This window comes from Gymnodraco acuticeps, unplaced genomic scaffold, assembly GCF_902827175.1.
Source record: "Gymnodraco acuticeps unplaced genomic scaffold, fGymAcu1.1, whole genome shotgun sequence".
NCBI lineage: Eukaryota > Metazoa > Chordata > Actinopteri > Perciformes > Bathydraconidae > Gymnodraco > Gymnodraco acuticeps.
Window position 1 is genome coordinate 1,200,112 of NW_022990772.1, and position 15,063 is coordinate 1,215,174.

At 39.8% G+C, this 15,063-nt stretch overlaps 1 protein-coding gene and 1 long non-coding RNA gene across 2 annotated transcripts in view; both read right to left on the minus strand.

Annotated features, from left to right (window-relative positions):
- Positions 1-15,063, minus strand: part of flt4 (fms related receptor tyrosine kinase 4) — an 80,094-nt gene that overhangs the window by 27,982 nt on the left and 37,049 nt on the right. The window contains exons 7-10 of the mRNA XM_034232627.1: positions 7,386-7,557; positions 3,282-3,399; positions 2,942-3,126; positions 1,938-2,103 (exon numbers count right to left, since the gene is read on the minus strand). Of these exons, the coding sequence (XP_034088518.1) occupies positions 1,938-2,103; positions 2,942-3,126; positions 3,282-3,399; positions 7,386-7,557 (641 nt within the window). The remainder of the gene's footprint in view (positions 1-1,937; positions 2,104-2,941; positions 3,127-3,281; positions 3,400-7,385; positions 7,558-15,063) is intronic.
- Positions 8,073-11,036, minus strand: LOC117556979. Its single transcript, XR_004570645.1, has 3 exons — positions 11,004-11,036; positions 9,054-9,178; positions 8,073-8,961 (listed from the first exon to the last, which is right to left on the minus strand). It is a non-coding gene; the product is annotated as an uncharacterized LOC117556979 (long non-coding RNA).

Below are 15,063 nucleotides of genomic sequence, written 5' to 3' on the forward strand. Positions count from 1 at the left end.
TTTTTTTTATGGAATGAATACCTATAGTGATAATTAAATGTTGTACAATGATTTTTACAGTCTGGTACCTGAAAAAGGTTAAATGGCACTGATGGAACCAAATGTACCCAAATGTGCCCAAAGCTTTTTTTTGCTAAATCTCTCTAAAAAGGTCAATTCTCACTTGTTTTGCCTCAATCTTGATACAGGGTACTTATTATATGTTATACTTTGGATTCCTAAAGCTTTTAGGCTACTAACCCATCATTCAAGGGTGGTTTTCACTATAAGTAATGGGTTTTATTTGGGCGGAGACAAAAATGTACACTTTTTGACTATGTTCCATCTGGATTTACTCTGACACTGAAACATCTTTATTGATTCTGACACTTCTACATCCAACTCACTGATGTGACCTTGCTTTGATAAAATAAATTATTCATATAACCCTTTTAGAAGTTAAGTTATAGTCCTTTGTTTTAGGCATGTCATTTTCGAGCCTGAAACCTGAAAAACAGGCTTGGGGCTTAAGAGGTTAAGGGTTGTTTATATTTCACATCATTAATCAGAATCTGCAAAGTAACTAAAATAAATGTAGTGGAGTCAAAATACCAGGTTAACCTCTGAATTGTAGTGGAGTAGAACAAAGTAGTATGCTGCTGTAACAAAAACATTTCCCAACTTGGGATCAATAAAGTATATCTTATCTTATCTTAAGATGATCGATGGCTACTGCCATATTTGCAAAATGTGCCTCTGAACCTTGACAAGTGCATGTTTCAGGCTTATCAATGAACAACAGGAGGGGTCACAGACATAAGACCAGCTGTTAAATAAAACTCTTCTGACCTTAGGTGTCATGTGGGTATATTAATTCACCCATTTATTAATTATATGTTTTAAATTTGATAACACCACTGTGTTTCGTATCCCCTAAACCTCCAGGGTGTACACAGTTTAATACTGGCAACTTCTAATTGTGGGAAATACGAAAACGTCTTATAAAGAGACGTGCCATAGAACATGTTGCGAAACACACAATAGCCAGCATGTGTAGCTCGGGGGGCTGGACCCGGGGGCTGGAGCCGTCCAATTCCAGTTTTGGAAAGTCTGCCGTGGTTCCATTCCATTTCATAGAGCTGTTTGACGCTCAGCGTAACCTTGTCGCACTGCCACTCCAACATCCAATCACAGGGTTTGATGACTAATCACGGGGTTTGTAAAGCAAGGCGGATGTTGTAGTCCCAAACGATAGCTGGGGATTCTGGGTAGTGTAGTGTCTAAACTCCGAAAAAACTATTTGTTTCTCTGAATCGAAGGTTAAAAACACAAAAGCATTGTACACAATTTAAACTAATCAATATTGTGTAATTAACAAGGATAAACTGATGTTTTTTAGTGGATGAGTAATGCAGATATCACTGTGTAATCATTTTTGTGTGTGTGTGTGTGTGTGTGTGTGTGTGTGTGGTGTGTGTGTGTGTGTGTGTGTGTGTGTGTGTGTGTGTGTGTGTGTGTGTGTGTGTGTGTGTGTGTGTGTGTGTGTGTGTGTGTGTGTGTGAGTGAGCTGGAGCATGGAGGATGATCCGCAGAGCAACATGATGACAGCGCGGAGGAGGAAGCAGGTTGGACATTGAACAGACACACTTGCCTTTCTTCCTCTCTTTTGCCTTTTCACTTCTCCTCTGCCTTTCTATTCATCTCTGCTCTTTTCATCCACCTCCACAACTTTTTATTCATAACTTTTTCCTTTATCATCTCCTCCCTCTCTTCTTCACTCAGAGCCAGTGGACAATTTCAAACTGACCTCTTCCTCTTATTTGGTCTTCACATAACGCTTCATGCACTGCATTCCACTTCTTTCCTGTCCTGTTCGATTGAACCTTATCTGCTCCCACACTGGTTACATATGTTGCAAAATGTCAGTCCTGTGTGTGAGTGTGTGTTGCTGGACTTACACTCTGCTCCGGTTGCTGTTGAGGACACATGGGCCCCAGGCTCTCCACTGCCAGCTGAAGGTGGGAGCAGGGAGACCGTAGGCAGTGCATGTTAGAGTCTGGCTGCTGCCACTGGGGTAAGGACTGGAGGGATCTGCCACTTCCTTCTCATGGATTTGTGGGGGAACTGGGGAAGAGGAGAGCAAATCAAACCATCCATCCAGTAACATAGTATAATATTTAGGGTGACAGACCTGGGTGAGAGACAGAAGTGCTCCATTCATGTAAGACTGGACTGTTGAACCCATGTCCTGAATATGTCCTGAAGTAACCAGCTTAAAGTGTTTTAAAATTGAATATAGCATGAAGTTAGAACCCAATATTTACTTTTGTTTTTAAATAAACTACACATTTATTTTTAGAATTAGAAAATTCTCTTTTCCTCTTCTATGATCAATTGTATTAGCAACATTATGCAAATACAGTTACAAAATAGAAATCCACCTTTCCTTTCTTCTTACATACAATTCTACCTCAACACGCAAAAATAACGCACAAACACTAAAAGTGTGGAAACTAGGCTTATATATATATATATATCATATGATCAAGTGTTTGTTTGCATTTTCATGCCTGACAGCTGTGCGATTTTTATATTTCTACATGCATCTTTTGTTTATCAATGCTACATCTTTATGCTGCCTATATTTTGAACATTCTTATCCTTTTTTAACCAAAAACCAAACCACACATTGGGCTTAATGAAGGGAGCAATATACTAACAGATTTCTCTTAACAGAAAATTAAAATAATTTAAGAGAAAAATAATGTTTCTGCATGAGGCCTTGATTCCTATTACAAATGGTTGTATAAAATACCATGATCCATGCTTGTTAAACTGGTACATCTCTTGAGTTTTGTAGCATGAATGTGAACTGTTGCACATCCACATCCACTGTTTTGTACACATTACATTGCATTTTTTTACACATAGCATCTGGCGTGATCTCCAACAGAATAGTTACCGTTGACGACAAGCGTGATGTTGAGCCTACTCTCCAGCACAGCGGCACTGTTTCTCAGCACCACAGTGTAGAGCCCAGAATCCTCCTGACAGACATCCTTAATCTCCAGAGCATGGTTAAGGTGTATCCTCATCCTTTTCATCTTGAACTCTGGGCGTTGGTTTATCGACTTTCCATCTTTATACCTGGACACAAGGCACAGCTGCTACACTGCAGGATACAACCCAGCTGAGGTGCTCTGCCTTTTAGATACATCTGTAAACCTAAGCAGCATGAAGCCTGATTATGCTATTGGAAAAAGCCCATTACATTCAATGAATACACCAGAGTGTTGTCTTACCATTGCGTTTCGGGTGGTGGGAAGGCAGACACATTAACTTGTAGTTTAAATAACTTCTGGCCAGCTGTAACCTCCACCACTGCTCCATTTCTGTAATTGAGGCTGATGAATGGCTTTTCTGAAAGAAGAGACATTCACTCATATACAATCTGTGTCTAAAGCACAAATAATTCTCCACTAATAATCTTTCTCAAGCTTTAGTTTAGAAAAGTCCACAAAAAAGATCTCAAATCTATCCTCTGCTGTTCAAACATTCAGAATCTTCACTTTATTGCTTTACCTATGAATTGTTAAAAACATAAGGAGAGGTTTGAGAATTTTCTAGGAATATATTTTCACACACCTTGCTGTGCAACCCAGTCTCACAGCATTTCGTGTTATAGTCATAACATTTAATCTATTGATTCGTGTTCACCAACACGATTTCCCCCTTTTTTTTTTTTCGTGTCACACAGAACGATTTTAAAAGCAATGTATTTCTATTGGTAGTATGTTTCGTACCTGCACCACGTCTTTTTTTTCCGGTCGGGTCTTGGAAGACCGGAAGCTGTGTGGTTCATAAAAACATGTTCATACTCAATATCAAGCCACGATTATTGTTTTTATTTTAAATCGTATAATGTCGCACTTTTTTTGCCGTCCGTGAGGAAAATAAATGGGGTTCAGAGCCTCAGAATACTGAAATCTGTAGTTTTTTAAATCTTTTTTTCCTTCTAATTTGTTATTCTTTTCAAAATAACACACTGTTATTTACTCAACAATAACACACAATTATCCTTGTTTTTATTTATTTGTTTAATTCTATAATCTCGGGCTTTTTTAGCGTCCGTCAGGACTGAATTTCAAAATAAAAATAACCGGAAACAGACGTAGGCCTATATGGGACATTTTTAGCATTATTGCGATACACACCCACTGAACTGATTACCCAAGATCCTCAGCTATGGTTTAAGCTCGGTGATTGGATGTTTTAGCCGCAATGCACGTTAGAATATGGTGTTACGGTGAGTGAAGCAAGCAGGACCCAAATGCAGATAACGCTGAAAATGCCTTTATTTCAAGGATAATCTAGACAACTTGGACAAAACAGAAAACTCAGTCACAAACAAAAGACGAACCAACACTGAACACAGGAAGAGACAAGACTAAATACAGGGAGCGGTAATCACAAGACGAGAAACAGCCGGGCAGGGGAGGAGAAACACAAGGGCAACAGGTGAACACAATCAGACAATTAGACACACCAGGGAAAATAACGACAGGGAGGAAAAACACAGAGAGAGGGACCAGACAATACACAAGGGAGACAGGGAGAACCGAACAGCAAAATAAACCCAAACCTAGACATACAAAACTAAAAACGTGACATAACATGAGAATCGTGACATATGGTGTTAATGCGACATGAAATCCGAAAAACATTTCGGAATTTAGGATGGCCGAAGACACTACACTACCCATAATCCTCAGCTATCGTTTGGGACTACAGTCCCTTCGCTTGAAAAACCCTGTGATTAATCAAGCACTGGGATTGGATGTTGGAGTGGCAGTGCGCCAAGGTTATGCCGAGCATCAAACAGCTCTTTGAAATAGAACGAAACCACGGGAGACTATCCAAAACTGGATTCGAACGGGACCAGCCCGCCCCCCCAAGAACTACACATGCTGGCTATTCGCAAAATGTTCTATGGGACGTCTCTACTGGGAACGTTTTCGTTTTTCCCAAAATTAGAAGTTGCCAGTATTAAACACAGTGGTGTTATCAAATTTAAAACATATAATTAATAAATGGGTGAAAATTGCTTGTGTCCTACATAATGGGCAGAATTAATATATACCCACATGACAGCTCATTGTTACTTTGTAATTCTACTCCACTACAATTCAGAGGTTAACCTGGTATTTTTACTCCACTACATTTATTTTAGTTACTTTGCAGATTCTGATTAATGATGTGAAATATAAACAACCCTTAAATCAGACTTTAGTTACACCTGAGTAAAATTCAGGGAAGTTGATTGTCAAGTGCCAACAATCAGGAGAGATATTTGATAGTTAGTGCTTGAGAAGACTAAACATTTATCTGCAGATCCTTATAAAGATATTTGTTGTGTCTCGTCAAATGTGTTAGCTATGTATTATGTCTGTCATTTCATGTTTTTTCACGTCTGGTCATGTCTGTTTATATTAGGTAATTTAATCTCTAGTCAGTCTCTGTGTTTATTGTCATGTCTCGTCTTCCATTTCCTGTTTTATTTTGTGCTTACCTCTTGTATTTTATTTCAGGCCCTGTTTCTCCCCCGTCTGCCCCGCCCCTGATTGTTTCCACCTGTTCCCACTCACCTCATGTTTAAATAGTCCTGTCTTCCCCTGTCCTGTGTCAGTTTGTCTTGTTTGTTTCCCCAAATGGTCATGCCAAACCTCAGCTCAGAAAAGGATCGCTTTTAACTCATGTCAGGTTTTGTTTATTTTGTTGGCTTAAGTTTTTATTAAGTCCTCCTTTTGTTATGCTAGTTTTTTCCTCCTTGTGAGCGCTTTTTGTTATCTGTTAAGAGGGATTACCTGAACTGTGAAATAAATATACTTTTATTTATATATAAGACTTTGTCTCTGGGTCGTGCATTAGAAATTGCAATTAGAAGGAAGAAAAGATTTAAAAAATACAGATTTCAGTATTCTGAGGCTCTGAGCCCCATTTATTTTCCTCGCAGACGGCAAAAAAAGTCCGACATTATACGGTTTAAAAATAATAACAATAATCGTGGCTTGATATTGAGTAAGAACATGTTTTTATGAACCCCACAGCTTCCGGTCTTCTAAGACCCGACCGGACAAAAAGACATGGTGCAGGCACGAAACACACTACCATTGCTTTTAAAATCGTTCTGTGTGACATGAAAAAAAGGGGAAAATCTTGTTGGTGAAAACGAATCAATAGATTAAATGTTGTGACTATAACACGAAATGCCGTGAGACTGGGTTGTGCTGTGACCTCATTTAAATTAGAGCCACCCTTCATGTCTACATTACAACATATTTGTATTTGATGCAGGATTCCTGAAAGCAAGGCTATATCATTTTTCAGGAAATAAATGATTTGTTCTTCTGAAATGAGATTTCTAAGCAATAAAACACCCCTGCTCTGTTTAACACCCTCAGGGATTTTTTTTTCATTAGAGCCTTTCTTGGAATGATATGACAAGTAGCTTATGATGTTTAATGTAAGCTAGCAAAGTGACAAATGTTTAATATTGCTCTGTAGTGGACATTGCTGAGTGTCCTGCTTACTGTTACACCCTAGTATTGTTACATTGCAAATGTATCATTTACCAGCATCACAATAATTTCAAGTTACATAGACATGCTTTGTATTTATCCATGCTAGCAGCAGGACTCTCTCTGCCCGGTCCGTGGGTCGGCCCATCACTTTGGTCCAGACTTAAATATCTCACTAACTATTGGATAGATTGCCAAGGATTTATGATGGACATTTACGGTCCTTCGAGAATGAATTTTCCCCCTGACACGAAATGCATCATTATTTGCTAACTAGCTAATGTTAGCATACACGCTACACTCAGATGTAGTAGTTAACATTGAGTCAGTGTTTAAGATTTTAGGGGAATTCATGTGAGAAATTGAATATACTCATAACTTTGTTTGCAATAATTGTATATAATTACCTAAAACCAAATTTATTTGGGCTGTCATTATCTTAAAATAATGTATTTATTTCTACAAAGAGGCCGACATGTTTCTACACTATTGAAAACTGTGGCTCTAGAGGGGGCCTTTCCTGCTTTAACCTTACCTTAAGGCCACCATAGCTTCTCCAAGAAATTTGGAAAGGGAGGGCTAAGCGAAATGGTATTCACTTGGTTGCAATCTGCAACCTCACCACTAGGTGCTACTTCATCCTAAACACTGGTCCTAATGTCATTTAGTTAGCATGTTGAAGTTAGCATCCAGCCTCACATAGCTGCTAACACAGGTATTTTTGTAATGTACTCATGACAAGTGTGATATTTAGGGTAGAAAACAACTGATCTTACAAACAAGAAAAAGGCAAAGTAGTGAACTGCACCATTCTGAGCTAGTGCTTACCATAAACTATGACCTGAGTTTGCCTGGTTATGGTTGTTCCCACGATGGTGACGTTGCAGATGTACGGGCCAGTGTCTCTGACGTTGACGCTGTGGATGGTGAGGAAGCTAACAGCCTCTGTGGCGTGAGACAGAGCTTCACGAGAGGGCTTAGTGTCTTCCCTACTGTTCGGCTGGTGAGAGGAAATTACATTTAAATTTGTATTTACTGGTGCCATTCATCATGACCAACTCTCGCTGCCTCATACCTGTTTGCGGGGGTAAGACCAGTTTATGTCCACTCCAGTGTCGAACTCCACCGATGCTGTGCAGTTGAGGGCCAGGGCCTCCCCCACTATCAGCTCCACTGGATCCTCAGGAAACAGCTTGACATCGTAACCTGACTTCCTGTCCGGGAAAGAGAAAAAGGGGGGAGGTAGAAACAGAGGGACAGAGGGAGGGGGAGACAGTGATAGAGGTCACGGTGACATCGTCAGCAGTTTTTCCTTCCTCGCAGGACCAGAGGAAATGACTTTCCTCTGGACCAGCGAGGCCATCACACTACAAAGAATATAAGTCTCACAAGTTCACGTTATTTCCCATTCCTCCTACAAGCTATATATCAGTGAAGAAAATTAATACATAGACACTTTAATTCAAGATAAGAGGGAAAAAAGCAAGAAAGCTCTGGACACTGGCCATTGTCTCTGATATTCAAGCCACCTCTCTCTGCAGTCTCTAGAAATAACATGGGGTGTAAAAAAACAAGTATGCTGGTGATGTCTCTGCAGCAGACTGTGATTGCCTGATTGTTTAAATGCTCCATTAGCGTTCGAAGCGAAGACTCGCTCTCAGTTTCTCCTCTGACTGATGCTGATGTTACTTTTGGCCCAGCAGCGGTGGGTATGAGTTTCCTTTCACCCTCTGCAGTGAGAGGTGAATGATCTCACACGACATAAAAAAGAGCCTCTGGGTCCCTCAGAGTTCATTCGCGATGAGAGTGATCCTCGTCATGAAATCTCTTCATCTTAGTTCCCTACAATTTAATTAAGCCTCCCATTCTCTTCCTCTTCATCTCTTTTAATTCTGCTGACATAATGGCACACGTCCTTGCATTAAAAAGGGATTTGTATTTATTTTGGAGGAAACAATATTATGAAATTAAATCCATCAAATTGTCAGCATTAAGGCTTAATTGGCTGCCATGTAAAAATAATGTTGACAGTGCAGTCAGCCTGGCACCACCTTTGATTTCCTTTCTAATTTCTGTTTCAACAAAAGTACAGCTTCAAATCTCATTAAAATATTTGTACTGGGTCAGGTTTGCTTTTGTAGCTGCCTAAGCTAAGGTGTGTGTGGTCGTTAATGTTTTTGCTGAAACACAAGATGAGATGATCAATTTTAACCTTTGGAGACATTATGTTTTTTGTACCTGTTGTGTGGAAAATGTAGCTAGGAGATTGATAGTCTTTGCCTCCTAGTGTTGCCCAACACAAAACTCCGATGAGCATTGGCACACTGGCCATGACGTTTCTGGGAATGGACCAACCTCGCTTGTTGTCCCATGTCATCTTGTCAGTTTCCAGAGGCGTGGGATACTGAGATGACAAACAATAAAGTAAATAATTAAATATTTGACAGCTTCAATTAGAGGAACACAGTGTGAGAAATATGTGGTGAGTATACAAACCGCATGGAGAGTGACGTTCAGATCGGGCACCGTGACCAGGCATGGCACTATGACGTGGGTGGAGAAGTGGTTGATGAAAATGATCTCCATGTCGCTGCCTCTCTGGAGGAAGGGCTGCTCTGGGTCTGCGTGCAGATAGAAACAGGGAGGGAGCTGTTTAAGGGTAACCCTGATGCCAGCTGGGATAATGGCAGCTATTACTGAGAAACATCATGAGCAGACAGCAATATATCTCACAGCGTCATAATGAACCCCATATAAAAGACACAGCATATGTGAGAGACAGCTGAGAGGTTTTTTCCTCCCCTAAACAGTGCTTCTATATCCCTTAAGCTGTGTGTTAGTGGACAAATATCTCTCTTGTTTTTCTTCCTTAACACCTCGATGTCTCTATTTGTCTGTAAATCAAAGCTGATGTTACAAGAGGGCTCTAGAGACATCACAGCCAGTTGTGATACCAATTTTCATTATGGTTATTATCACTACAACACCTTCTAGTCCCTAAGCAGGAGTACAAAATGCTTATCTCTTAGACTTTCCTGTCAATACTTTTGTATCGGTTATTTTTCTTATTTCTCGTCTTCTCACGATAAGCCTTCTTATTATATTAATTTTTTTCTGCAGCAGTCAAAGCTATAACATCAATCATCTGCAAGGCCAAACAATGGCCCGATCGAGAGGCTTATATTTCTGCCCTGCAGCGTCCTGAATACACACAGGTAACAGAAACAATACACAATTCCTCTCAGTTTAAGTTCTTCACAATAAATCACTGCAGGTATTAGAGTGCAATCGGTTTTGTAAGAGGAGATGTCGCACCCGGGACAAGAAGAGGGATATGAGCCTGGGTATGAGTGTGAAAAAGTGTGTGTCAGATGAAGTATTGTTGGTTTTAAATGAGCCTATGTGAAGCAGATACAGTGCATTCATACATGCGGGTCATACTGTACGCTCATGTGTTTTTATATGATAGTGTGCAGCAGAGACCAGGTGAAGGGGCGACGTCTGCCTGTCTAACTCAATCCACATGCGTCTCTTCTCCTCCCGCCACACGCTGGGTCTAATTTATGGCTGTGATTTCATCTGCTTCTGATCAGCCCCCTGCTTAGATCTGTGGAAACTGTTTTGGCACCTTGTCACAGGAGATAAACAGGCGTTTCACTTGAGTGGACTGGTCAGCAGGATTCCCTTACATGACAATCATCTGTTTCTCTGCAAATCTCCCTATCCCCTCCTCTATCTGCGTTCCTCCCACAGCACACGGAGCGAGGCTAGGAAAAGTGAAGAGGCCTGAAATGTGTCTAAAGAACGAAGGTAGGAGTGATGCTTGGAATAATAATAACATATGAGACACTGTGAAATCAGGAGAGAAAACATAAGTAGCCAATCTTATTGTGCCGGTCCTATCAGATTTGACACATGAAAAGTCTCTCGCAAAGATAAATCCACAGAAAGCTGCTGCTATATTTCCATATTAATAAATTGAAAGCGTATCGTTTCTCTAATTAGAAAGGAAATGAACTGCTAATTTCTACCACTATCAAACACTTTGCATCTCTAATTTCCGATAGACTAATCCTGCCCCGCTTCCAGGTTGCTGCTGAGGCAAAGTCAACCATTTCCAGCTCTTATAACTTCAGTAATAAAGTTACAAGAGATCTGTTTCAGTAGGACACCTATGGATCTTTTAGGGTTGAAACTGAAGAAAAGGGTACCACAGACAAGCCAAAGAGCTGCCAAGGCAAGAGATCAAAAAGTATCTCTTTAACCACAGAAAAGGTTCAGGCAGCAACATCTCCACACAAATTGCAGACTCACTACTATATAAAATGGATTCGAAAAAGGAAAGATAACTCATGGTCAGAAATACCAAGTTGACTTACAAGGATTTTCCTTTTTTCTTTCTTGCGTCAGCATACAGTATGTGTGGATTGTTGGTGTGTGACTCACCCCTGACGAACACATAAACGCTGACGGCAGTGGTTGCCGCCGATGATGGCCTTGACATCCTTGTAGTAGCAGCGGTAGTAGCCCGTGTCTTTGGCCTGCGCCCCGTTCAGGATCAGCCTCTTGCAGTACGGCCTCCGGGCTGCCCCGGACACTCGCTGACCAGGACCACCCTCGGCCCGGGAGTCGGGAGCTGGGCCTGGCGGTCTGTTAGCTCCTGGCCCACCAGAGTCTGATCAGGCCAGGCCCAGGCCAGAGTGTGCTGCCCCCTGACAGCACATGGGACATTTTGATTTAGAATCAGGTTCAGAGTGATAAATCATCAGCTTCTGGTCCAATTTCAAATAAAAGGATAGGTTAAAACCACACTTCAATATAATTATGGGTTACCGTATCTGTTTGGCCTACTTGTTCTCCCGTGCTTTTTCAGAACACATATAAGACGTATCAGTCTGTGTTTTTGAAATTGGGGGTTTTATATTTTGTTGTGTTTTTAAAAAAATTACATTGTGTATGAGACTCTTTCAGTCTGTGGCTATTATCTATATATATATATATATATATATATATATATATATATATATAGATATTATATATATATATATATATATAATATATATATATAATCATATATATATATATATAGATAGATAGATAGATGGATAGATAGATAGATAGATAGATAGATAGATAGATAGATAGATAGATGAAAAAAATATATATATGTAAGGAAATACAAATTTCCAGTAACAAATATAATGCAGGTTATTGTTGTGCAAGAATGGATTTTTCAATATTAAATGAATATGAATGTTAAATGACCAGTGGGATTCTTAAGCCCCACGGACCCAGTTCCGGGGCCAAAATCGTGTCATTTGCAGGAAACAACGTCTAAGGAACCTTAATATGTAATAAACTATGAATATTTTATATCCATTATAACGGGAAAAAACTAATTTAACTGATCTTTTTCATTTTTATTTTTTTTAAAACACACAATGCTAAACAGTAACCCTCTGAATTAGCCCCGAGCGAAAAATGCTAACCTATTCCTGCACCGAAAATCACTCCTAGTTTCCCTTATTACTTATCCTAGCTGCACATCCAACACATCGTTTTTGATCGTAAAGACACAGAATCTAACGGTGCCCACCTCAACACTGAAAGATACAAACTCGCGATGTTATCACCAAAAACGTACATCAAAACATGTGGCGCTAGGTAGCCTAAAACCCTAACATGGGCTTACCTAGGTCTTTGTCTGGTCAAAACTGGTCTCAATGGCATTAAAACGATTTATAAAAAAACGATGCTGTAGTTAATCCATAGGTTAATATCCAATGTTACTGTGTCCCCTTTGAAATGTTCTGATAATCTATAAGCAATAAAACTGCAATTCCGTTTTCAAATATCAGAGCTCTGAAGAAAGATTGCTATGCGCAGAGACCACAACCTTTTTTTAACATGAGTGTGTGCGGGACGATTTCCCTTCGATTATATTGGCTCTAACGGTCAGGAAGAGATGTAACATGTCAAAATCGAACAAGGGGGCCAGAGTATGGAAAATCCACCCAAATGGCCCCAGAAGAGGTTTTGCTAAATCTGTCTAAAAAGGTCAATATCACTTGTTTTGCATCAATCTTGATACAGGGTACTTATTATATGTTGTACTTTGGATTACTAAAGCTTTTAGTCTACTAACCCTCATCCAAGGTTAGTTTTCACTCTAAGTCCAAAATATTTTTTGGACGGACACTATAATTTATAATTTTTTACCATGTTCAATCTCAATTTTCTTTAAAATAAAAAACATCTATATAGATTCTGACTTTTCTACATCCTACTCACAGGTTTATCATTACTTTGAGAAAAAAGATTATTAATGTAACCCTTTTAGAAGGGAAGATATGGTCATTTGTTCTGGGAATGTCATTTTCGAGCCTGAAACCTGAAAAACAGGCTTGGGGCTTAACAGGGTATAAGGTTTGTATTGTCATCCTCTTAAAAAAAATGTTTCTGTCCTAACGGTTTTGTCTAAATGTATTTATGCTGCTTTTTCTAATTTATTGATGTACAGCTCTTTGGTCAACTCGTTGTTTTCAAATGTGCTATATAAATAAAATTGGATTGGATTGGATTTTAAGCCGATTTGAAAAGTTATGAACATATTGAAAGTTTATTGTTATCTGTATTTATCACATTCTAACACATAAGGCGTCAGAATCATTTGAATCAGAATATTTCCTTAATCCAGAGGAAACTTGGGTTGTGTAACAGTTGCTCAATTTTAGAAAGAAACAAATAAAAAGGTAATTTAAAAACATGAATATGTAAACAGGAAGTTAAAGTAACTTTTTGCACACTGTAGAAGTGTTTGTGTGACCGGAAACCAGTGTGTGAATGTTCATTTGTGTGGGTGTGAATTCCCTGTTTGCTCTATGCTTTGTCACATAAATTCAGTTATAGTTGGACGTGGTAACCCGGAGGCTTTATGAGTGAGATTGAGTGGAATCATAATGGCTGTCTGAGAACTGATAGCTATGCTCTCAACACCTGCAATCCCCTCCCTAACATGTATTTTATAGTTCTCTAGAAACATTTTACATTGCAGATTACTAGTGTCGCTGGCCATGTGAGGTTTATATGCAAACAACTATTCAAGACATTCCAAAGGCATCATCAGCTTTCCAAAGACATCATGCACCACGGAGGAGGAAACGCTTAACGTGAGTGACAGCTTGGCAGCATGCAGCACAGCAGAGATCTCATAAGGATAAGGATGCTTATTATGGGGCTTTCCATGCCTCACTTAGACTCAGATTTAAATCAGTGTTGGCTGGGTTTTAGAACAAAAACGTTGCTGGTTTCCAAAAGGACTCATCCATTTCATATATGGACTTGTGATGAACATTTATCAGCGTTGGAGGAACTGTTTAGTGTAAAATAGCAACAGCACCCTTAAATAATCAAGTAAAAGCCCTGCACTGAAAGCGTAAAAGTGCCAAGGGGTTTATAGCTAAATTAACTTGAGGTATCAAACTTTGTTCTGAGTGTTGCTCTTTTATATTCAAAAATGTATCAGCCAATTGATCTCTCTCATACAAACCACAAATTAGAGCAGCACGGACACACACCTGCATGTAATGGTGAGTGTTTGGTGGACAGGAATCACTAGGTCGTCTTTGGAGCTGTCAAGGATGGGTGGAGTCATAGAAAAGCCAATCACCAGTCCTGAGGGAGCAAACAAGGCAATAGATTCATGTTACACAGATTACAACCAGGACCTACATGTCAGAGCTGCCGGTATGCTGTCAAATCTCCCAAACACATCTGTAAGCTGAAATATGACACGACAGCAGCTCAGATAGCACGTTGTTTATTACATTTACAAGCTGTAAGGCAAAGCACTAGGTTCCTGATACTGTGAAACACACAGAACAGAGAAATGATGGCCATAATGCTACTCTGAGCCTGTTTCCACCTCTGGAAAAGCCCATTTGCCCCTTGATTCATTGCCATTCACCCCACCTACTCAAGCTGGGTTAATATGGGCGGCTCAGAATATCATTACTGTCCCAGATTTTCCTCAGGGTGCTATAAGCGTCAGACTCCAAACCTACAGTTTATCATATAGAAAGTGTCATCATGACTTATGTCCCACCTGGATCTCATTAGAGCTGAAAAGGTACACAGTGCAATATCTGAGAGGGTGAAGGAGAGGCTTTATGGGCGTTTTCTATAGCATAGGAAACAAAGGAAGGAAAACAACCTCTAAATGCAATGTAATGTATTTTTTTAACATTGTAATCTTTATTTTCTTTTTCACATTACTTTGTTAAATTATTGACCCACAAATGTCGAGCATGTGTAATTCAGACAACAGGCTAAACGACAGACAGACCAAACAGAGGAGCAGCGAGAATGATTTCACAACAGTCAGTCGTGACCTGCTGCCAATCAAAACCCGGAGCGCCGGACAGCTGCGATTCTTGTAAACAAGCCTCATTCCTCCAACACATCCTGCTGCCCTGGGAGCACAATAGAGCAAGGTTTTCCTCATGTA